This window comes from Neoarius graeffei, chromosome 15 (assembly GCF_027579695.1).
Source record: "Neoarius graeffei isolate fNeoGra1 chromosome 15, fNeoGra1.pri, whole genome shotgun sequence".
Lineage (NCBI taxonomy): Eukaryota > Metazoa > Chordata > Actinopteri > Siluriformes > Ariidae > Neoarius > Neoarius graeffei.
Window position 1 is genome coordinate 48697853 of NC_083583.1, and position 26209 is coordinate 48724061.

The 26209-nt window shown below is 41.3% G+C and overlaps 1 protein-coding gene across 5 annotated transcripts in view; it reads left to right on the forward strand.

Annotated features, from left to right (window-relative positions):
* Positions 1-26209, forward strand: part of nlgn1 (neuroligin 1) — a 476122-nt gene that overhangs the window by 44068 nt on the left and 405845 nt on the right. The window contains exon 2 of one of the 5 annotated variants that reach the window (XM_060941544.1): positions 12640-12646. The exons of the other annotated variants lie outside the window; for them this stretch is intronic. Coding sequence (XP_060797527.1) covers positions 12640-12646 — 7 coding nt within the window. The remainder of the gene's footprint in view (positions 1-12639; positions 12647-26209) is intronic. 5 annotated transcript variants of the gene reach the window in all.

Sequence of the window (26209 nt, forward strand, 5' to 3'; positions counted from 1 at the left end):
CATACTGAATGCTAAGGTTTCGAACTTGTCCTAAGCTCCTCAAACACACAGTTAAGCTAAGGTCACACACAGCCAGTTGATCGTGAGAACTGTGACTGGGGCTACCATGGCCATTCCGGCAGATTTTGGAAGTGATCCATTGCATAAATTTTGGCCGAGTAAATATGCAAATTAAGTCATGGTAGCCGTGATGGAAGACGCTGGTAAACCAATGGCGGCAGCGATTGTATGGCCTTATGGCGATAACGGCAGTGTGTACGGTTTTTACGACTGCAGTATGGCATAGCCACGACAAGGCAAAGTAAGCCATGCCCCCTAGGCAAACTTTTCACTTTCTGCAGAATGTCGCTCCATGAACATTTTGAGCTTGATGGTTGCAACAGAATTCTACAGTAGCCCACGTAAGCCTCACGAATACCTCAAGGATGCCTTCACGGTTGTGATGGATGAATTCATCTGACGCTTGACCCACGACAATTTTCAAAATGACCAAACTTTCCGGGTTGGAAGCCACACCCTTCCAGTTGTCAAGGTAGCTCTCTGGCTCTCCTGTACTCCAGAAGAAGGGCCTATGACATGTTCTGGTGGCCCCCGGAAGGCTCAAAATCATCTACCAGTGTCTACTGTGAAGTGATTCTGGCTATGTGAGACCTTTGCTTGAGTCTGTCTGTCTGTTGCAATCCTCATAGTTGAGGGTTGGCGACCCAGGAAGCCGTTCTGCAAATTTTACAAATTGCATCCTTGAATTCACTTGGGTGATTATAGCACACCAGAGGGACCCAAACCCTCATGTGGCGGCAGGTTCACATTCACACCTATGAGCAATTTAGAGTAGGCAGTTGAATGAAGGTTCGAACCCAGAACCTTCTTCCCGTGAGGCAACAGTGCTAAACAGTGCTAAACACTGCACCATTGTGCTGTTCTAACAGTGAGTCCAAATCCCTGATTTATATTCCTAACGTACAGTATGTTCCCTGCACAGCATGCAAAATGCCATATTAGATCCTGTGTTGTGCCAGAAATTCCGAATAACATGCCATTTCTGATCCAGCCACAAGCAAAATAGAAAGTAACACCATTAAAATTACTGCCAGAAATTCCCTCTTTCAGGCCATAGCACAAGTCAAAAGGTGACAAAGTGCTGCTCTCATGTTTTCTTTTGAGTTGATTCCATATGCTTTTGTTTATTTACCATGTACTGTACCTGTGTTTTTTGGTCCTGTCTCCATGCTGTCCTTGGTCTGTTACCAAATGTGTGCACCTGTTCTCAGTGATTTGGTCCTTGATTGGTTTGTCATTATATACCGTCATGTTCTTTTTTTTTTCTTGTCACAAAGTCTTGTTTGTTACCTCGCCAACTTGATTGGAGAAGGTGATGTTTTCACCTCTGTTTGTTTCTCCGTTCCCAACATAACTCAAAAAGCAGTGAACAGATTTTGATGAAATTTTGAGGAAAGGTGAGCCATGGGCCAAGGAATAATTTATTAGATTTTAATGCAAATCCAGATATACGTATATGCGGATCCAGGATTGTTTGTCTGTTCCTAACATAACTCAAAAAGTAGCAAACGGATTTGGATGACATTTGGTGGACAGCTTTAGTATTTTCCTAGGTTCAAGTGATTTGATTTTGATATTGATATGTGACTTGGTGGAGGTATGCACTCTACCAAGTGCCCTTCTAATTGTAGGTATGATTTTGAACCTTAACTTACTGGTTTTCCATGGATTATACTTCCTGGAGTCACTTTCCCTTGCTTTCTGTAACACTGTGACCAGGTACAGTCCAGCACTGCAGAATCATGTTGGGTGTGTTTTTTTTTCCCCCTTGTCACTTAGTCACACCAGAATTGCGTCATTGATAACTCACCATTGACACCGAAGTTAGCATGGGCAGCTATGCAAACTGTTGGAAACCAGAATGCTGGGCCATCGTCTCATCTCATCTCTAGCCGCTTTATCCTATTCTGCAGGGTCGCAGGCAAGCTGGAGCCTATCCCAGCTGACTATGGGCAAAAGGCGACAGAGTTAACACATAGACACAGTCAACCATTCACACTCACATTCACACCTACGGTCAATTTAGAGTCACCAGTTAACCTAACCTGCATGTCTTTGGACTGTGGGGGAAACCGGAGCACCCGGAGGAAACCCACGCGGACACGGGGAGAACATGCAAACACCACACAGAAAGGCCCTCGCCGGCCACGGGGCTTGAACCTGGACCTTCTTGATGTGAGGCGACAGCGCTAACCACTACACCGCTGTGCCGCCCCCTGCTGGTCCATTGTGAAAAAGTGATTACAATTACACAAGCAAGAGTGGTTTTGTGGTAGTTGCCCCTTGTCCAAGCCATGGCTCACTTTAGAAGCTTTCCTAAGAGAAAATACTGACCTATATAGCGTTATTTCCATGAGTTCAATAGTGCTGGAATCATCCTTTCTTACAACTGAATAACAAAGGACACAACTCAACACAGCCGAGTCAAAGGCATACAAAGGGACCACTGGCAGCCACCATACTACTCGTGCTCAGATATTCACACCTATGGGCAATTTAGAGTAGCCAGTTAACTTAACTGCATGTCTTTGGATTGTGGGGGAAACCAGAGCACCCGGAAGAAACTCACATGAAGAGAACATGCAAACTCCACACAGAAAAGCCCTCGTCGGTCACTGGGCTCAAACCCAGAACCTTCTTGCTGTGAGGCAACAGCGCTAACCACTACACCACCATGTTGCCAATATTGCTGAGCCTCTAAAGGCTAAAGGATACTTGCAGTATTCACACAACAAGTATCTTCAATTTCAACATGCTGAATATTCTTATGAGCCCTGCAATGGCCTGGCAACTTGTCCAGGGTGTACCCCGCCTCTCGTCCATAGTTAGCTGGGATAGTCTCCAGCTTGCCTGTGACCCTGCACGGGATAAGTGGCTACAGATAATGGATGGAATATTCTTATGTTTGGCCATGTGGACTGTCTTCTTCAATTCTGACCATAGGTCAAGTTCAAACAAGGTTCAAGTCCAGAAACTGTGTCCCCACAACCATTTCTGTCTTGATTTAGGTGCATCTTAGGAGTCATAGTCTTGCTGAGAGATTAATTTACAGCCTATTTGCATATTGCAGTGGGTTTGTCTTTGCATGCAATCAAACTCCTTTGATGGTATAATTGACTGCCAACCAAAAAGAAAGGAAAAAATCCATCCATCCTTCACTGCTTATCCTGTGCAGGGTCACGGGCAAGCTGGAGCCTATCCCAGCTGACTATGGGTGACAGGCGGGGTACACCCTGGACATGTCACCAGGTCATCACAGGGCTGACACATAGATACAAACAACTATTCACACCTACGGTCAATTTAGAGCCACCAATTAGCCTAACCTGCATGTCTTTAGACTGTGGGGGAAACCAGAGCACCCGGAGGAAACCCACACAGACATGGGAAGAACATGCAAACTCCACACAGAAAGGCCCCCATCGGCCACTGGACTCAAACCCAGAACCTTCTTGCTGTGAGGCGACAGTGCTAATCACTACACCACTGTGCCGCCCAGAAAGAAAGAGGAAAAAAAGTCATTTTTGCTCATTTTCATGGAGTGTGCCAGTAAGTTTGGAGTCAACTACTTGGCTCATCTGAATTCTTTAAATTTGCAGCAGAGAGACCATGCCAAGATATGTGCTTACCAAGGAAAGACTAACACGTGCAAATGGTAGACACATTTTGCCATGTAGCCTTTTGCATCCCAGTGGGACAAAAATAAATGATAAAAGGTTGTACAGTGCATCAACAGAGAATCAAGACATGAGTGTTTATTTATAGTGAACGAAAGCTGATGAACGTTGGCGGGAGGGAAGGCAAAATGAGTGTGAATAGTGAACCAGGATGGGTATGTAAAAACACGAGAGTGGGGGAGCAGTAGAGAGCTGTGTGAGTCGTGATCATGTGGACAGGGTCGGCATAAGGCTTGGAGGGACTTCACCTTGAATATTAATGGCAGTTGGATGCTATCAATCCTCGAGGGAGGCAGTGTTTGGAGAGCTCAGAATACTGCAGTTGCTCGATTTGGAGAGCTTTGCAATTATTTTAACGTGACAAGGAGGCAGGCTGTTTACTGCAGAATCAGAGAACATCGATACAAAAAGTATTAAGAGTAAAAATACCACTGATCTGATTAAGAAGGCTTAGCTTCCAAAGGCAGATTGTGGTGTTCAGGGCACAGCACTTCAGCAATTTCGTAATCCAAGCAATGATTTGCTGTTTTTTGGGACAAATGTAAAACGGGGGATACTAATGCATGTGGTGAAGGATTGGATCTTTATCAGCTAGTGCTGCAAATATTCATGTCTGTGTCTGTATTTCGATTTAATCGCAAATTGGACATGGCCTATCCCACAAGGTATTTCTTTAACTAAGTATGAACCATACCACATTCTCCTTGAAAACACTAACACTGGGGGTCGGGGGGAAGAGATAGTTAGCCAAGTTAGCATGATCTGTGTGTTTCTCAAGCTTAGCTGCATCAATCAATGCGTGTGGGACTTTGTAAATTCTTGTTTGCCCAGTTATTATTTTTGTTTGCACCCACCCACACTATTTTCTCAATTGAGTGCTGTTTCCTAAAATATAAACAAACCAGTAGCCTAATTTAGGGTGTATTCAGACCAGGATAGTTCGATAGTTCACTTGCTTTGGTCCGAACCAAATGTTTTTGTTTTGTTTTTTTTTCATTTTGGTGCGGTTCGCTTTCACACTGTACATTTTAGTAAGCGGACCAAAATCTGTCAACAAAGCCACGCGCCCTGAGGTCGTTCAGCTATTGGTCAGAGATGACACACGCACAAAGCGTTAAGTTCAAAAGTAGTCATGGAGGCTTTCCGTGCTGTTATTCTTTTTAATGTCATCAAAGCTATACGTTTTTTCCAGTTTTTACTGTTTTCACAATTGTGCGATTACTATGCTGTTGTACAAGTGATTTATCAACGACGACTTCAAAGGGCAAGGCGGCTACGGAGGATAGCGCTGATGAGCGCACATCATGTTGTGACAGTTCTGGCTCTTCACACAAGACGGAGGAGGTATGTGTCGGGATATTCACCTTATCCATCGTAATAGATGAATTTCTTTTTTGCGTCGCTAGTACCGCCACTTTTTGAAAGAATGTCCCTGATTTTAATGTAGGTCTGACGGAGTTTCTTCACTTTTAGCCGACATTGTTCTGGGGAGCGCGTGAACCCCTTCTCCTTCATTTTCTCACTGAATACAGCAAACACGTCGGCATTTTTGTGTGTTCTCTCCAAAAGCTCAGATATGTGGACATCTGCCCATATATCCACAAGGGTACGCGTTTCTTCCTCGGCCCACGTTTGCCCCTACTCATTTTTTGTACTCTGTAGTCTAGCCTACCACTGGTCTGAATGACTGAACAACTGTTGTAAGGTTCCCTTGACAACCGAAACAGTGTTTGCACTTTGTGGTGGAGTGTCAAGACTCTGTTTCCCATAATGCTCGACAAACGACGGAAGCTCCCGAGGTACAAAAAAGCAAAACTGTCAAATTAGGTCCGGTCTGCTTTCACACCTCCAAAAGGTCCGCACCAGAGTTCCTTTGGTCCGGACCGAGTCCGACCTTGCAGCTCGGTCTCGGTCCGCTTGTTTGGTCCGGACCAGAGTTCGGTGGTTTGTATTCAGACCAACCCAAAAGGTCCGGACCAAGGGAAATTTGGTTCGTTTAGTCGTTTGGTCCGGACCAAACAACGTAGGTGTGAATACGCCCTTAAACCACTATGATCTTGACCAGACAGTTACTAAGGATGAAATGAATGAATGAATGAACACTATAAATGCGTCACACAGCGTTCACGTCAACTCAAGTTTGTTAATGTATGTGATCTTTGTCCCATGAGCTTGATATCTGACCGCTCACCAACATTAAAGTAAAAACCACCTTGTATTGCATGGGATCCCAGTACAGTTTGGTCTCATCCAAAGTGGCTTGATTCAGGTGTGAAACTTTCTGGCGCCTAAAAAAATAAAAACACTCGAGCAAACAAATCAACAAACACATTATCTGTTTGTTCGGAATAACTTATTCATCTTCATATTCAGTTACCTCTCGACAGTGGTTTTATACTGAAGGAGTGAATCAGCCATCACGACAAAACTATTATTGCGATGAAATTCATTCGTGCCTGGAGTGCAAGAGGTGCAAAACAGCCTCTGGAAATTCAGCAGGTTGAAAGTGAGATGAATTCATATTTTATACTAAAACAGAAGTCAAATGATATTTAAAAAAAGGAAGAAAGAATGGGTCAAGATCAAAATGATGGGATAGTATGTCATGTCGTGAGAAAAGTGATAGCGTCTCGTCATACTGTTACTTTGGCATAATTAGCTAGATATGAAAGCTGTACATCTTGCCAGGAAATATAATATCAGTGTATGAAATTTCCTCCCAATTACTAGATAATAACCGTACAGTCGATTCATACCCAGCCAATCTAACAAAGTCGTGACTTTAGCAAGCGTCTAATGAAATTGGAAATGCTATTGATCCCATTATGCTGCTCAGGGTGAATAGAAGAAAGCCAATAAGTAAAAGCAGCCAGTGTGTTGCAAACTGAAGACGGTGTTTCTACTGAGCATGTTCGGTTGTATGAGATGCATTAAAATGACATGAAATGTATTATTTAGAAGAGATCATTTGAAACTCATATGACACTGAATGCCCGGGATGAATGTTCGGCGCTTGTGCGTGCATTTCTTCCATTGTTGGAATGAACAAGCAGCAATGTTTCTTCAGATAGAAGGCTTTCGGTCCTTGAGTGTTCTTGGTAGGAGTTAAAATTTTTAGCGATGATAATAGTGCAGATGGCTCTTATTCTGTCCCACTAGCATGCTGCGGTATAATTTATCTATTGAGCTCAGTATCTGAATCGTAAGCAGTGTTATGTTGGGCTCCCTTGATGATCTTCTTTTGTGTGTGTGTGTGTGTTTAAAATAGTTTGTTTCCTGAATCTGGAATCTTGTGATGGTTCATTTCATTTTCCTCAGCGGAGTCAGTCTGGCATTAGACAAATAGGGAGTAGTTTCTTATTTTCTTTTTTTTTTTTGGCTGTACCAATTAGTGTAGGGGCTTCTCAGTCGGTTGTGATATTCGAAAGGATCAGGCGGAAGTTAAAGAAGAAGCCAGAAGAATGTGTAAAGCTCTTAGGATTTGCAGAAGGCATAACCGAACAAAATAGAAACCCAGCAGCTATCTGAGGTGAAGGCTTCTCTCAATACCTCAATACAGATGCCTTTGACTGTATTCCTCAAGAGCTTGATTTATCGGCTTAAACAGCGACACGTGAAAGCACTAAAGTTCACTTCTTCACCACCAAGGCTGAGGAGCATAATGGCCACAGACCTTATAAGATTCAGGATGCAATTATTGTTATTAGAATTTTTTTTGTTTTAACCAGGTTTCGTGCCTCATGTTGTGTTTGTAAAATGATAATGAGTCACTCAAGTGGCACATGGTGCCTTGCAGCAGGAAGCACAGCGCAGATGAGGACAAATACTGCAGGAGTGAGCAAGAGGGGACTACGGAGCCGCACTCGGGCTGCTCTCTCCCGGGAATCACGCATGACAAGCTCCCTGTGTCCCAGGCACTCTCAGGGAGCATCAACATGTCCTGTGTGAAGTGTCCTACAGTTCCATGCCCTGCCATTGAACTGTTGCTGTCTGAGAACAGGGTGCAGAGATAAGAGCTCAAAAGACAAACTGATGTTTGTATCTCTGGAAACGAGTCAGTGTTGGCTCCTTGAATGTCAGTGTAACACTGTGATCAGGTGACCGGAGGAAGCACTGACACCAGTCCGAGTTTGACAGGAGAAAACGTTGCCTGTGTGGTAAATGAATGATAAGAGCAGGAGAGGAAATCGGTTCCTTTCACTGCACTCCCCAGATCTCTGACTTTTGGAATTTACACGAAGGCTTCATGGTCTGCTTGGCCTTTTCAAATCATTTTTATTTCCCACTGCACTCTTGAATACACTTTATTCATGTTTGTGCTTGTCGGCTGGCTGAGAGAAGGCGTAGAAGCCTGTGAATATTATATAAATCCCGTTATGTTTCACAGTAACCAAGGAAAATGTCGTTCTCCTGCCCTAAGGTTAAAACACTCAAGCATGTTTGTTTTGTGACGCTACTCCTCTTCTTCTTCTTATTGCTCAGATGTGAAAGCAGATGAATACATCAGTTTTAATTATTTTAAAGCTCATGTTAGGTTTTTAAGATGTTCTACTATAAGGCCACACCAATTTAATTAGTTGGTTCTTGGAATCGCCGCTTGAAGAAAATGCAAAATTAAAAAAAAAAATCAAAATCAAACTCCCGCCAACAGAAAAGGTCACGTGACGTGAGGTCACGTGACGTCGAAAACCAATCAAATCGCTCCTCTCACTTTCGATAAAGACTTGTGGAAGAAACCTGCCTGTGGAGGGGAGTCCTGCAAAGCCTGTGTTTGTGATTGTTAGCATATTCAGCGAACAGAAGCGTAAAATCTTTGACAGGTGTGTTGAAATTCTGTTTACTGGTTTGCCTGTATTGTTTGGTCTATTTCCACCGCTAATTTTACCATCAGAGCATTTTTTAATTTTATTTTTATTTCGCCCGTTCGCTTCATATTTTTCCTGAAAAAATCCGAGAACCAACTAATTAAATTGGTGTGGCCTAAGAGCTGTTGAATTCTTGAATCTGATTGGCCAGGAGATATTGATTAAGCTTCCCTTACAGCACAGCTGTAAATAAAATCATACGGTTTTATTAATACACTAATACTCATACACTTTTTTTTTCTTCCGGCTGCTCCCACCCACTAGCGGCCGCTAAAGCAGATTAGTTCCACATATTTGATGCTTTTCCTGACACAGCCCTCCCCAATCTATCCAGGCTTGGGACCGGCACTAAGTATCCACTGGCTTGTACGACCCTGCTGACTGAGTATTTGACCTAACCTGCATGTCTTTGGACTGTGGGGGAAACCAGAGCACCCGGAGGAAACCCACGTAGACAACATGCAAACTCCGCACATAAAAGCCTCTGTCAGCTGTGAGGTTCGAACCTGGAACCTTTTCACTGTGCAGCAACATTGCTAACCACTGCACCATTATCATACTTACATTACCCTTTCAGTCGTAACACCAACCAGCCTAATAATCAAACTGATTTAAAAAATGTGTTCTTTAACAAAGAAACATATAATTGTTATGGTGAAGCTTTTTATAAGGACATGTTTAGTTCACATTTATGGAAGGAGTCTCCAGCTCCAGTGGCAATTCTTTGTAAGACATAAATAAATAGATTCAGCACAGTAGTGTAGTGGTTAACACTGTCGCCTCACAGCAAGAAGGTTCTGGGTTTGAACCTCACGGCCAATGGGGGGCCTTTCTGTGTGGAGTTTGCATGTTCTCCCAGCCACTGGGGTTGTACAAGCCAGTACATGCTTAGTGCTGGTCCCAAGCCTGGATAGATTGGGGAGGGTTGCTTCAGGAAGAGGACCTGGTGTAAAACCTACGCCAAATCAAATATGTGGAACAGATCCGCTGTGGCAACCATTAATGGGACCCTGATCAGAATCCTCTATGCCATAGAGTGAGTCACCATTTTCGGTGCTTGCGATATTCTACAAACAATCTGCAACAATTCAGTGGCGCCATAGGTCTTAAATTCTAATGTGAAATTGAAGATATCTATAATTTAAATTTTCTGGACTGATCCATTCCGTTCTCGCATGGTTATATAATTGGAATGGACTAGAACACGAGGGAAAGCAAAGATAAAGCATATTTTGTTCAAAGCTCCCACATATGGCGCATAGATGAAGAAAAAGTTCAAGATAGGTGTGGCAGCGAGGGCGGAGTCAAGCGTCAACTGTGAATGGTAAGGAGTCAGGTTGAACCAGCAGGTAACATGTGACGAGCTACACCTGTGTCTAATTACTGGCTGTCTGTTAATTACTGGTTGTCTCTGTGTGCCTTTCACATGGCCAGTAATGAGCGAGAGAGCGGTGTGTGTGTGTGTGTGTGTGTGTGTGTGTGTCAGCAGGCACTGAAAAGTGAAAAACAGAGCGGCGGTGGCTACAGTTATCAACACTTTAATGATCTTTTGGTTATCGCAAAAGTAGAAAATACTTTCAATACATAAATTGTACATGAATAATTACTCAAACTTCCACTGGAAAAAAAATGAGTTGATTCCCAATTACTTAGCGTATCAGATCATGTGACACCGTTCCACAATTATCGACACCTTTGTCCACAGTTAGACATCCAGATGATTATTTATATAAAATAATAATAATAATAATCGGCATTAAGTTCACAAAACACAGTTAAAAAAAAAAAATACTTATATTTATCAAAGTCCTTCCCACGCCATGTGGCAGCACCGATCTCAGTTTCCATAGCCTTTGGCCTCTCGCCTATCACATAGCTAGGGTTACAGTGTGTGTGGGGGGGTTGGTCCTCTGGGAACTAAGAGCTTGACTCCCCACTCGCATCTATATTGCAGCATGCCTTGCCAGACAGCAGTAGGTACCATTTTTATGATGGTCTTTGGTATGACCTAACGGTGAGTAGAACTCCTGATCGAGAGGCGGACACGCTAACCACTAGGCCAACTCGCAGTATATACATATACTTAGTACAAATAGTATACTTAGTACATAAATGAGGAAGTAATACAATAAGAAAATAGTATACTTAGTACGTAAATGAGGAAGTATACATATTAGTGCTGTCAAAAATGTCGCGTTATTATCGCGTTAACTTGACTCAATTTTAACGGCGATAATTTTTTTATCGCGAGATTAACGCTCTGTGACATGATGTAGGTTTTTCATAAGCTTTTGAAACTGCCAGGAACTTGGAACAGAGACTTTGCTTAGAAAAACGATAGCAGCTAGACTGTAATGCCACGCCCCGCACAGCCAGAGTCCTCTGCCCTCCCCCCAAAGAACCAGCGCGGGCAGGGCGCGCTAGCCCCGCGCCTCGGGACGAAGAGCCACGGTGCTCGGCTTAGGTTTCGTTTTCCCATCGGCGGCTCCAGCCCGACTTTGCAGTGGCTGTGGCAAGACGTGTTATGCTCTGCAATAAAAAAAAAAACATTGGTACAAAGCAAACCCATTCACTTTTTTATGCTGATAAGAGAATTACAATGGTTTTTCATGTGACAAAAATGTGCGATTAAATTGCGATTAATCGCGTTGTTAACTATGACAGTCACGACATTAATCGCGATTAAATATTTTAATCGCTCGACAGCACTAATACATATACTTAGTACGTAAATGAGGAAGTAATTCTAATGTTTGTAAACAAATGAACTGATAATGTTTAACCTGTCAGAAAATCTTTTTGTTCCACTTTCTACCCACTTTCTAAGTATTTTTGTAGATCACATTTTGTTAATCATTTGTTGTTGTTTGTATTAATTTCTAGTTTTGTTGTTTACCAATAAATGTCAACAGGGAATTGATATTGTAACCGCATGAAAATCCAGGTCAAAGGTCACATGTCATTCCTCGAACCAAAAAATACAATGTCTGCTGATATTGTAATATGTGGTAGATATTTACAACAAACTGCAAAAAATCTGAATATTTCCAGCATGTAATTTTTTTAGTGCTGTCAAGCGATTAAAATATTTAATCGCGATTAATGTCGCGACTGTCATAGTTAACTCGCGATTAATCGCAATTTAATCGCACATTTTTGTCACATGAAAAACCATTGTAATTCTCTTATCAGCATAAAAAAGTGAATGGGCTTGCTCACTGTTCGAACTACGGGGGTACTCGGGGGATCCGAGATCCCTTGAAAACATGATTTGGGAAATGTTGGGGGGTCTCTAAAATATTGGCAAAATGATGTTTATTGACATAGCAATCGTGTGTAACGGGAAGCATTTGCATATCCGAAGTGAGCGCGCGATGGAGATCCGCGCTCTGAGACAAGCGCAAGCACCCCCCCAAGGGAAAAAAAGGGACCCCCCCGAAAATATCGGCATAGTTCGAACACTGGTTGTACCAATGTTTTTTTTTTTTTTTTATTGCAGAGCATAACACGTCTTGTCACAGCCACTGCAAAGTGGGGCTGGAGCCGCCAATGGGAAAACAAAACCTAAGCCGAGCACCGTGGCTCTTCGGGGGAGGGCAGAGGACTCTGGCTGTGCGGGGCGTGGCATCATGTCACAGAGCGTTAATCTCGCGATAAAAAAATTATCGCCATTAAAATTGAGTCAAGTTAACGCGTTAATAACGCGACATTTTTGACAGCACTAAATTTTTTATATGCTTGGAATTTAATTCTGGTCTAATTCTATTTCTTGTAGTCGGATTCCAAATACTCTATAAGCTGCAATCTGTTATGAATCAGAAAAAATTATTATAAATCACAGCACTTTTTTTTCCAAAGTACTTCATTTACTTCAACAATGTTGCACAAAGATCGATCCATAACAGTTCTAAATGTCACTTAATTCCACAGGGTGTCGACACCGGTGAAAGTGATCACTATTATCAACACCTCACGTGACTTCTCAAACGCATGTTTAGATACAGTACAAAATGGCAACGGTCACGTGAAAGAGTAAGAAATAAAGTAGGTTTCGACAAGGAGATCATGAAATATCGGTGAATTTGATCAGTAAAAACCTGTCCATGATCTTTCCACCATGCTTTCCTGCGATGATAACATCCGGGTTTTCCTCAAATTGCTGATCGTGTTAAAAAACGTCCATCTCAGATAACGAGCCGCGTCATCAGACGACAAGATCAAAGTGTGAGCTTCTGGTTGGTTGATTAACCAGTAATAACTATTGTAACTGAAAGTCACCTTTGTAAAATTTGTTTTTTATTGATAAATCTGCCAAGGTGTCGATAATTATGGACTGTCGATAACTGTAGGCGCTGCTGTAGTAGAAATAATAAAGCGCGTCTGTATTGTGGAGACTGCCTCCCAGTTCCTCATTTATCCCAGCATTGAAAGTGTCAAAATAGTTTCAAAGGGATCACTAACAGTGAGTTTGGAGAGGAGTTTCTGCACAAAGAGCTAACAGACTAGCGGTTACATGCTTCCAAAATGCATAAACAAAAACTATGAATTGGATTCTGGGACAGGTGAGCCAGCCCCTTTAAGCGGGGTCTTCCACATGACAATATTGTTCGAACATTATAATAAGTGTTTCAACTGGGAATTTCCATTAGCAAGCTTTATTTGTTGTATAAAATCTTAATACCCTGTTCGATAATATCCAGGAATAGCCTCTGGATGTAGCAATCATTTGATTAGTTTGGTGCAGAGATGTTATTCATATTTCACACAAATCCACAGCACACGAAGCCTCCAATCTGATTAGACAGAAGCAACTGATACATTTTTGAGAACACCAGATCTGACAGGAGGCAAATCACAGGCTTACAAGAATGTGAGAAATCAAGAATTAAACATTTATGGAAGGAGTCTCCAGTGTCAGCACTTTGGAAAAGTCAGGAAGCTTTCCACTGCGAGGATCGAGGACTTCACTCTTTCTGGGTTCTTGTAAACATGATGAACTGTGTGAGGGCCATGACTGGTTAGAGCTGCGAGAATGCAAGTGGTCACAGGGACTAAACTGTCTCCACAACGTGAAATGTAATTATAAACAGATAAAAATGATGCTGTGTCATTACTTCATGAATTGACAACGTGCTATGGGAAGCCATAGCCTCATGGTTCGAGAAGCAGCTTTAGGACCAGAAGGTTGCTGGTTCGATTCCCTGTACCAGTAAGAATGGCTGAAGTGTCCTTGAGCAAGGCAGCTGCTCCCCAGGCTAAGAGCGTCTCTGAAATACCTGTAATGTCATTCTGCGGTATATGAAGAATAAAACCATTCATAACATACCAGCTTTGGAAAATACTATAATCAGATTGGAGGTTCACATCAAACCACCCTGTCGTTGATGATTTTTCTCATAACAGCACACCCAGTTGTGTTTTATTTTCTTCTTTACTTTTATTATAAGACAAACTGATATGTCTTAATAATCTCAGTGTCTCATTAAGGTAGCTGGGCCAAGCAGGGTCACTCTTTTCCTCACAGCTCCAGGTGCAGATTGGGTTATCTGAGTGCTGAGGGCAATGTAGTGTGATTTTATTTGAGGGAACACACCTGATCCCTTGTCAGCAGAGCACGGCTCCCGTCTTCAGTGCAGCACGGTTGGGATGGTCAGTGGAGCTCGGCGTGTCCCATAGTATCTTTCCAGAGACGAATCACAGCACGGGGTTGATAGCCACTCCACTTGGATGCGGTTTTGTTGTGGTTGACAAGGTAGTTTTGGATGTTTAATGGAAATTTGGAGCATGAAATGAATAATTAATATTCCTAGGTCCATCCAAGAATAAAATGGGCATGTGGAGACCAAAAAAAAAAAAAGCTGAATACGCTTCTTGTATAGTAATAAGGAACAGACAGTTAGGACATTCCTTTATTAATTTCGGGATACACATAATCAGAGGTGGACAGTAATGAAGTACATTTACTTGAGTACTGTACTTAAGTACACTTATTGAGTATCTGTACTTTACTTGAGTATTTTTTTTTTTTTTGGAAACTTATGACTTTAACTTCACTACATTTGAAAGACAAATATTGTACTTTTTACTCCACTACATTTCTATCAAGGTCCTCGTTACTATGAAGCAGCTTTGAAAGTGGATGTTTTTTTTTCTTTTCTTTTCTAAAACGTGATTGTTTTTTTCACAGGTGACACTGAGACAGACTATCAGTAATCACTAGGGTCACGTCACGTCCATAGACTGTACAAAATCAAGTTCAGCAATTTCTCAGCAGCATTATTTGAACTCGATCAGTCGATGGCAGAATGGAAGGAGGCGGTTCTTCTGGGGAATGCGCGCACACGCATGGCCATACCTAGAACCCATGTTTAAGTTTTCTGAAAGGATTAAATATGCGTTTTGTTTTAAATGTTTGCTTTGTTTGCCGAAAATGAACCACATCACGGCCTACAAGAACTCGCTGTCTGGCCTGCAGAAGCATAATGAGGTATATAAATGTTTCATTCCAAGACAAAGCTTGCAATGAAGCTGTCTGTACTTTTAGAGCTAGCGATAACGTTGCAATAGCTATGCAGTCTGGTTAGTCAAATTACTTTCTATGGATTTTCCTGCCAAGTTGCCGTAGCCTTGTCCACGGCTAACATTTACACACAGCTAGTTAACTTGGACACTGTTAGTTAGCATGTAAAAACGGAGTTACGCTAACATGAATAACATTAACTTACCTGAAGTCCTTTCAGAAATATGTTTTAGCATAACCTTGCTAAATAAACAGAATGTAGAAATCTTTCTTTTCTAGTAGCATTAGCTACCCAATATGATTTGGAGTTTGAAAAGAGTTTGCTAGCATGTCAGGTGGAGTTTCACTGACTAGCTAGCTTAACGTTAAACCACCATGATGGCACAGCATGCGTTCAGTTTGTGAATTCACATTTCTGTCTTTGGTAACGGCGTTAGGTTTTGTAAGCGTTGTGGCAATAATACAACGATGCGTTGACAGAAAATGTACTTTTAATACTTAAAGTGCCATTCCACCATTGGATGTATTCTTTGGCATAAAATACAATATATTTTATGACAACATGACTAGACAGAGAAATCTTTTAGCTTCAAAATGATATATCAAACATAATTTTTTGACAACGACAAGTATATTAATTTTGCGACCAAAGTCACCTACCGTATTTATCCTTATAGAAGCGCCCTCCCTATTTGACGCGCCTCCACGATTTTCAGAGCTAGAATAGTATTTACCAACCATTTTCTTCATTTAACAAACTTTAAATCCAACAAACCACAACAGAGACGTTCAATTTCACCGCTGATTTTTTTTACCGGAAATCGCGTTAGTAAACATGGACAGTATAAAATACGTACATTCACTCTGCTGCGGATATCAATACGGGTGGAGACGTACCTTTTGTTTGCACCACTCTTGTACACGTTTACGGTGAACATTAAATGTTTTTGCAGCTAAGTGTTTGCCTTTCTGCTCTGCCAGTTCTACAACCTTTAACTTAAAACTAGCGGTGAAGGATCGTTTTGAGGACGACATTTTGTTTTGTGAGCTCATAAACATCGACGATGACGTGAATTGTGACGTCACTACAAATAGTTTACTTACCAATGTTATCCTTATAAGCGAGCTGGACATTGTTTAATTGACTTTTTAGACATATAACTGTATTTTCATGTGTTTCAAAATAAATGTTTTAAATTCCGATGATTTTGTCATGTTCGATTTTTGTCATTTAAGGGTCGAAATTGACGCTTCCCCTTCATGTTTTGCATCGCGCCCGGGCGCGTTTATTAGGATAAATATGGTACCCTTTTAATTTCCGCGCGGTAGTGAAACGTGATGTCATCGGCAGGTTCCCCTTCTTGTGTACCACGTGTCGGTCTATTTTTAGACCAGGAAACCCCCAAAGTGAGAGAGTCATTTCTCCTCGTATATGGGGGCCAAAAAAATTGCGAAAAATTTTGAGTTAATCTTTCAGTTAGCTAGATTTATTGGTATTAGCTAGATTTATTGGTATTATTTTTATCGCGTTCTATTCGCCATTGCTGATAATATGTGCCACGTCACACGTCACGTGGTACACAAGAAGGGGAACCTGCCGATGACATCACGCGCGGAAATTAAAAGGGTAGGTGACTTTGGTCGCAAAATTAATATACTTGTCGTTGTCAAAAAATTATGTTTGATATATCATTTTGAAGCTAAAAGATTTCTCTATCTAGTGATACCATTTATATATGTTGTCAAAATATATTGTATTTTATGCCAAAGAATACATCCAATGGTGGAATGGCACTTTAAGTATTTTTAAAAGCAAGTACTTCAGTACTTAAGTAAAAATTTGACTGGACAACTTTCACTTGTATTGGAGTAACATTTGACCAGTGGGATCTGTACTTTGACTTAAGTAATGAAGTTGGGTACTTTGTCCACCTCTGCACATAATATTCATATACACTACAAGTCGCTTCATTTTCTATTTATTAAAAGTGGACAATATTGTGACTGTGTTTATTTTCTAAAGGATTTATGCATGGCTGATGTAAAGCAGCATTCTGCACGAGATTAGCTTGGTGTCACTTTTCCCTACTTAAGCTGTCAGCTTTGTTCAGTGTTAGGCCCTGATTAACCAGAGTGCTAGCATTTAGGAAACGTCACGCCAAGCGTGGCTGCTTCTTCAGATCCTTTCTTGTCTAATGCTTTTAAAACGGCATTACTTTCATCCCCGGTTCTGTTTTGCAACACAATTGTGTAATTGTGTACAGTGTCAGTGGACGCCGACCAGCCTTCCATTATTAATATACACACTTTATCTAGCGAAAGTCATGGAGACGGACATCTAATTGCCTTGTATGCATTTTGTTTCAAATTTTTGAAAAGCGGCTTCATGTAGAAAAGGTCAGTTAATTGGTCCGCGTCCTAATAAAGCAGAGACCTGAAAGAGCTTAGACAGAGGCGTACTGCGACTGCTCGAAGTGCACATGGAGTCAGGGAGTCAGAAGCTCATGTCCAGAGAGAAGCTTCTTAATGACAGGTCTGTCACATTAGCCCTTTGTTATTGTCCCAACCTCTGTAGTGGTATTGATTTTTGGCTAAGTGGAAATTGTCGGGTTTGCCAACCACAAAAGTGCTTCACCTCTCTCACATCAGTCGGGATGAATGTGATACAAGGGTGTGACGTGTGAACAGTTCTTGAGTCGCTACCACAAATTGTGTCTGACTCAGGGCATTATTTAGCCATGATTGCCTCCAAAACGTCATCTTATAACTTGTACAAAAATGACAGGCTTAGGATATGATGTTCTGTCTCTCAGTGACATATTGTCATGTTGTCATTAGGTTTCACATGACGCTTGTCTTATTTTTGGTCATAAATGTTATTCACGGCACTTCAAAAACATCACATTCCGCACAATGCTGGATATCAAGGCAATTTGTACTTGAGAGTGGCTTGTTATTACCATTGCAGTGTGTGCCATGTGAATGAAAGGTACTTCAATAAATTGTCTAAAATACATCTGCGGAATGTGAAAATTGCTCATATTCATTGTTTATTGTGAATGCATTTGAACTCGGGAGAAAGCTAGATTTAAATTTCCTGAAGGAAATACACAGTGCTTTCAAGGTGCTGGAAGAAATGGGTGCGATGAAGGAAAATGAAGGAAAGGGGGGGGGAAGAAAAGTGTGCCATGTGCACCTGTGTTGATTGGTCGACTGTGAACCTGATGTGAAACCACCAGATGGCAGTTGGAATGATAGACCATGGGTTTTCAAATGCAGTGCTGTTTTTTTTTTTTAATCTTAACCTCAGTACACCAGGTCCAGTTCATTAAAGACAATATATCAAATGTTGAAACTGAGAAATTTTATTGTTTTTTGAAAAATATATGCTCATTTTGAATTTGATGTCAGCAACACGTTTCAGAAAAGTTTAGACAGGGGCATGTTTACCACTGTGTTGCATCACCTCTACTTTTAATAACACTCTGTAAACATTTAAGGAGACTAGTTGCTGTAGTTTTAAAAGAGAAATGTTGTCCCATTCTTGCCTGATATACAATTTCAGTTGCTCAACAGTTCGAGGTCTCCTTTGTCGTATTTTGCGCTTCATAATGCGCCAAATGTTTTAAATGGGAGACAGGTCTGGACTGCAGGCAGGCCAGTTTAGCACCCGGACTCTTTTACTACGGAGCCATGCAGTTTTAATATGTGCAGAAAGTGGTTTGGCATTGTCTTGCTGAAAGAAGGAAGGCCTTCCCTGAAAAAGATCTTGTCCGGATGGCAGCATATTGCTCTGAAACGTGTAAATATCATTCAGCATTAATGATGCCTTCCTGTACAAGCTACCCGTGTCATGTGCACTAATGCATCCTCATATCACAGATGCTGGCTTTTGAACTGTGCACTGATAACAAGTCAGATGGTCCCTCTCCTCTTTAGCCTGGAGGACGTAGTGTCCATGATTTCTAAAAAGAATTTCTCCTTTTGATTCTTCAGAACTTGGGACAATTTTCCACTTCACCTCAGTACATCGTAAAAGAGCTCGGGCCCAGAGAAGGCGATGGTGTTTCTGGATATTGTTTATATCTGGTTTTAACTTGCATTTGTGGACGCAGTAATGAAGTTTTCGTAGATGATGGCTTTCTGAAGTGTTCCTGAGCCCATACAGTGATTTCCACTACAGACACGTGTCTGCTTTTAATGCAGTGTCTCCTGAAGGCCTGAACATCACAGGCATCCAATGTCAGTTTTCAGCCTTGTCTCTTGCATACAGAGATTTCTCCAGATTCTCTGAATCTTGTAATGATATTATGTACCATAGATGATGTGATCTCCAAATTCTTTGCAATTTTACATTGAGGAGTGTTATTGTTAAGTTGCTGCCCTGTTTGCCCATGCAGTCTTTCACAGAGCGGTGAACCCCTCCCCATCTTTACTTCTCAGAGACTCCGCCTCCCTGGGATGCTCTTTTTTATACCCAATCATGTTACTGACCTGTTGCCAATTAACCTAATTAGTGTTTTTTTTTTAGCATTATAAAACTTTTTCAGTCTTTTGTTGTCCCTGTCCCACCTTTTCTGAAACATGTTGCTGACATCAAATTGAAAATGAGTATGTATTTTTCAACAAACAATACAATTTCTCAGTTTTAACATCTGATATGTTGTCTTTGTACTTTTCCAATGAAATATAGGGTTTCCATGATTTGCAAATTATTGCATTCTGTTTTTTGTTTTACACAATGTCCCAAGTTTTTTGAAATTGGGGTTGAAGTTGATCAGTTGGATAAGGTGTACATCCTGAGGGAAGGGAATCCTGAGGACTGTAGTTCATAATCCCTGTGATAGACTTTCAATCAACATATTTAAGTGGGACAATCTCAAAGTCTAAACTTGACCAAAAACCAAAATAGATTATTTAATTGATTTGATTGATACATAGTTTGAATGGGTGTATGATTGCATGGACTTTAAGGAGTTTGGCTGGAATTCATTCTCAGAAAGTGTTAAAAGAATAATAATAATAATAATAATAATAATAAGAGGAAGAAGGAGGAAAAAAAGAAGACGAATTTAATAACTTACAATCTTGCTCAGTTACCTGAATAATATCTGCTGTATTCAAACCATTGGCTGGTATATTGGCCTGTTGGCCTTCCTCTCAGCTCCTCATGCCAGCCTTTTTCTGTAACTGAGCTTGGCACGGCAACATATCACTCTGAAACCTAATGATGTTTTGACAGACTTAATAACGTACGAGGGCAGCCCTGTGTCGTTAAGAGGAAATATGTTTTTGACACAATGAAAGATGGTCTAATCAATCATTTGCATTTGGCTAATTACAGGGTGAGGATGAGTAATAAGCGGCAGACATGTTTTGAAGGACAAGATACTTGGGGGAGGGATAAGAGGAGAGAAATATAGAGATGGAAAGACAGAGACTGGGTTGGTTTTATGCAGCTAGGTTATTTATTTATTTAAATTTAATTTAAAAAAATAATAATACTTAATTCATTTTTTTTCAGGGCGAGGAGTGCCAACTTCAGTGTAACCACAAATATTCTTGGTGGACCTCCAAAGCCCTAAAGAGGCCATTCTCTGTTTCAGACATGTTGCTCTATTTTACTGCAAAGTCAAATGAATGGATTCAGTAATAGGTTTTCTTTCATGTCATCAGTTATATTCAGCACATTTTCTTTTTTTTAAGCTTTTTAACAGTTTGTATAATTTTGGCAATTGATGTGATAGTCATCGTAGATCATGTAAAAAGAGGACAGGGCTCGAAGCCCGCACTTTTAAAATAAACCCTCTTCCATTATGCACTGAAGTGCTTTGATGAGCTAAAAGCTTGTATAACTGTATCTTCACTTTGTAAGAAACACTTTTGAACCTGAGCTCGTTTCGGTTTGAGTTCTTTGCAGTGATTCTGAAGTTTTCTTCTCTCCTGATCAACAACAATTTCGCTGACCTGGACGCTAACCTGAAACCATTATACGGCAAACCTCAAAGCCTATCTCCAGCCATTACAGAGGGCAGCTTCTTCCACTGCTGACCTGGCGAGAGAGAAAGAGCGAGGCAAATCATAACAGCGCTCTCTGGCCGTGTCTGGTATTTAAGAGTGGGGAGAAGAATAAAGGGAGATTGATGTTTTGAGGGATAGTCATTGACTTTCTAACCTTTCCCCCGAGTTCCAGTGTGGTGAGCCGTTGTGAAATGGCAAAGGGAATTTGCAAAGCTATTACCAGAGTGTCTTTCTAAATCATATGCCTCCGAGTGGAGATGACTCCTATAATACCTGCCATTTACTGGCCAAATTATCTATTATATTCTCGTCTGGTATGTGGTCACAGTCGCCCTTGCACGGGAGGGAGTGGGGTGGTTAGGTGTGTGGGGGTTTTGGAGGGGAATTGGGCAACAGGAATGGGCCTGTACAGGGAGCAACTGGATAGAACTCCTTCATTTATATCATTATTATGTCATAATCTTCAGTAAATACACTTTATGACCTTGGCCACTCTACAGCTCACGATCGATTTGCGAATACTTGGCGATGGAAAAATCGGTCGCATTGCCACCAATCGTGCGATGCATGGCGAACGTTCTCCGAGCTTCCTGAGTTGTTTTTTGGTGCGTTTCCACCTTGTGAGTGGCTAAAATCAACACGCAACATTTCATTGCATGCTTGGCGATGTTTTCATCAGCAGTCTAAGCGGCAAATACTTGCAGATGGGTTTGGGAATACTTCCCGAAGCTGGGGGAACCTTAATCTTCATCGAGCCTCTTGAGATGTATTTGTCTCAAATCCATGTCCTCGATGCACGTGGGAGCCTCATCAACACAGCGGCTCGGCATCGCTTAACCTTCGCCAAGACTTAAAAAGTACATTTACATTCGGGGATCCTTCGGAGCGCGTTGTGCGCACACTTGGGACCCAGTCGTTATGGGAAACACCTGATTTGAGTGCAATCAGCACTCACATATAAGGACGCTGTTTTCACAGAAACTTTGTGAAGTATTCTGTCGGGGATCCCTTGGAGTGCGTTGTGCGTGCGCTTGGGACCCAGTTGTTATGGGAAACACCTGATGCTGATTTGAGTGCAATAAGGACACTGTTTTCACAGGAACTTTCTGAAGTATTCTGTCAGGTATGCAGCAGTAGATGGATCTAAGTGCAGGAAGAGTGCTTATTAATGGGTGTGATATTTACGAAAACAAAACGTGAGGCAAGGTCAGAGTAACAAAATGAAAAGCAAATGAAAGCAAATGAAATGAAAACAAATGAAAGCAAAACACAAAGCAGAATATTTAACCAGAGTCATAAACATGGCTAGAAACCAATGTAACGGTGACAGTGATAATACTTCACAAAGTCTCTGTGAAAACAGCATTGTTATATGCGCATGCTAATTGCACTCAAATCAGCATCAGGTGTTTCCCTTAAAGGACATGGGACATGGATTTTTACCTGGGCATAATTATGTATAAAGGACATAAGAAATGCCATCTAAATCACTGCAGGGCGTCAAAAATGTGAAAATCATCACATTATTCAAGTTTTTTTATACATCAGCGTAAAACAAGGATTCGTTAATGAGCTAGGTGGTCACGTGACCCGTGACGGAACAAAAACTTTCCAAGGAGCCAGCACTTGGGAATCTAATGTAAACAGGTTACCGAAATGGACACCATCAACAGTGACATTCCCGATGTTTCACAGAGATGTGAAGTTAGACCCTATCAATTCGAACCGATAGCTGGAAATTCACATGAACATGGATCTTGTCTTTACTCTGACGGGTCAGATGATTCTGAGAGTGAGAGTTCATTCAGCCCTCATGAAACTGAAAGCGGTCGGCTCGATAACACTTCCTGGTAAGTTAAAAACAATTCTGCTCAAAGGCTAATGATCTGTTGAAAGAAGTATTATTTTTGTATCATACATTGAAAGTTCATCATAGATCTAGCTAAAGTCCGTTGCAAGCTAGTTTTTTTTTTTGCTGATATTTTTCGAGATTTATTGAGACACAATGCTTCCAGAGTCCGAGATGAAAACATTCAAAATGGCGAAACGAGTCAGAATTATGATAATCAATAATTGATACACCCAAAATTATAATACTAATCCTTACCTCGGCTTTCAGACGCTTAGCGCAGAGGTCTTCAACAGGGGGGGTCGCGAAATCGCACCGGATCACTCATATCAACAAAAATATTCCTGCCCTGGCCTCCGTGCAGGGATGCAAACAGCGCACCTTTCGGCGGATGCCGCCTTTTTCACAGCTGAATCGCGCAGATCCAATTTAAAAAAGATAATAAAAATAGCGATATTAATTCATGAAACATGAAGTATAAGGATGAGAAAAAAACAGTTTAAATCGGGAAGCTGCGCACATTTGTGCAGCCTGGTGCAAATGTGTGCAGCTTCCCGATTTAAACTGTTTTTTTTTTTTTTCTCATCCTTATACTTCCTGTTTCATGTTTCATGAATTAATATCGCTCAGTACCTGAGTATTAATGTTGAAAGAATCCTCAGTGAAATGGTCCGAATACAGTTTGTGGGAAACGGTAGGTGCAAAGTTTTTTCAACAGGTGTTCTCTAATAGACCCCGAAGCCGCCGCCAGGCGCCGCTAAAACCGCCATTTAGAATTTGAGCCGCCGCCAGCCAATAATTTTGTAAGCCAATTTGAGCCGCTATCTAATAAAATTTGGCTGAGCCACTAAGAATTGTGTACATCAAATAATGGGTTTATCCACATCATGAGCTACAAGAAAAGTGACACAAACATGATCAACTGTACACACTAGCAGTAACACAATAGAGACGTATAGGCATACACTGTAGAGATTTAGAACTGATATCACAGCACAGAGAGCCACCACAAGCTTGCCGTTGTGACTACCTGTCTGGCTTCCCGCCCCTCACACCGTTACCACGATACACTGGGGAACCCGGGAACCCACCCAGAGCATCAATCGACTCCGATATCGACGAGATGGCTGCATTCTTTGCCGCTGCTGAGGGAAAGTGTAAAGGTATTTTTTGTTTGTTTGTTTGTTTGTTTCACATACTTCGAGATTGATAAAAAAAAAGTACTCCACCACTCTACTTTCATCATAGTAAGATAGCTGCCAGTCCTTCACTGGTCATTGCTAGTGAGAGTAGATAGCTAGATGCCTTCCTCGAACAATCCAGATTAGCTTATTATTAGCATTGAACTACAATCTTGCTAGATTTATATTTACAATGAAGTAAGAGACCAGGGGACCTGTGGTAATTTGCTATTTATTCCCCCCATTTGTTTGATCCGTTCGCCCGGATATATGCCACACAGTGACGTCCAGTATCAGCCATTTGTAGCCATAAACATTTTGGTGGCTGCAGCAGCCATTAAGGTTTTGGCTGAGTCAGCTAGCCAGCCAATAATTTCATCAGCCAGCCATTATCCTGAAAACAAACGGCTTCGGGGTCTATTCTCTAAAGTTGTCCTACCAAGCCTACTGCGCATGCGCGAAGCCTACTGCGCATGCGCAGGTGAGCCCACACTTTCCTCAGCTTCGGGTCCTTGGGGAATGCAAAAAAACTTACTCCAGGGCATTTCCCATTGGAATTATTGCAACCATAAGCAGCACAATACACCATGATGTCCAATGTATGATGTCCAATGTACTTTAAAGACTATAAAAACAATTTTCTTGTCATCCACTTCTCCATTCATCTACCCGCTTGTGCTGTGCCCGAAAGTTTTTGTGACGTATGATCACGTGACAGCGGCTCTTCCGGTTGCAAAAAATGCATATCGGAAGTCGAGCAGAAATGCCATATAATCATCACGAATATAACGATTTTGCTGAATTTAATAGATGATTTTGTATTTGTTGATGCAATTAATTCATATTTTTAATGGAAAGAAACTGATATAGCGTGCATTTATGTTTCATGTCCCATATCCTTTAACGACTGTGTCCTGTGAGTGGGTGTGGCCGTTCTAGTGCACGAAGGCATGACAGCCAAGTGTTTACCTGTTGTGTGACCACAACTTTTAGCTTACCTGTATATCGCCATACATCGTCACCAAAATGTCTCATTTTCATCGATAACCCATCGCAAAGCATCGCGAGCTGTAGTATGACCATAGCTTTATACATAATAATAAAGAACCTTTTTTTTTGGCAACTAGGAAGCCTTAATTTAGCCTTTGTCCACATTCAGAATGAACGGAAACTTTTCCCAGGAGTTTTGCTGTGTAATTAGAAAGGCCACAGTACTTTAACACCACACATGTGTCTTTTGGTCCTTGTTGCTAGGTTGTTACATTTAACTTTTTCTTTTCAATATGCATACATTAAAAGATCATTAGCTGATCTCCAGTGATCATTTCACTCATTACAGAAGAGTTTTGTTCATACAACAAAGGATTCATTGAAGGCCCAGATGTGTTGACACTTATTAATTAGCACACTATTAACTCCGCATCAGAGGGTAAGTCAGCAGACGGGCATGCTGTTGCTAATGCCCAATCAGAAATGTGACCCCGAACCTTGTGGTAACCTTTTGTCCCAGACATGGGGGTATGTTTGTCACACTTCCACTCGCTTTCAACAAAGCTGAATTCATTTTCTCATGCTTTAAACAGAATCAGGTGTCTATATTGAGTCATAAAACTATGTTTGGTTACAAAATCAGGTGTCTATATCGAGTTATGAAACAAATTGTGTGCCAGATGAAACCAAACAGAACTGATATTCAGGTCTCTGAGTGGCCTTTCTCCACCATACCTTGACGAACTTATAACAAAGAGGCCCGAAAGAGAACTAGAGCAGACAACAACAATGATTTGGTGGTTCCTAGTATCAAGAGAATTTCATTTGGTGGAAGAACGCTAGCCTACGCAAGTCCCAAGTAATGGAAATACCTTGCCGAGAGAACTGAAGTCATGTGTAAACATGAACAATTTCAAGAAACAATCGAAAACCTTCCTATTTAAATTTAATCAGCTTATGCTTCTTAGACTCTGATTTGTTTATTGAATTTTTATGATTTTTTCTTTTTTCTTTAGTGATTTTAGACTTGAAGTACTATATTTATT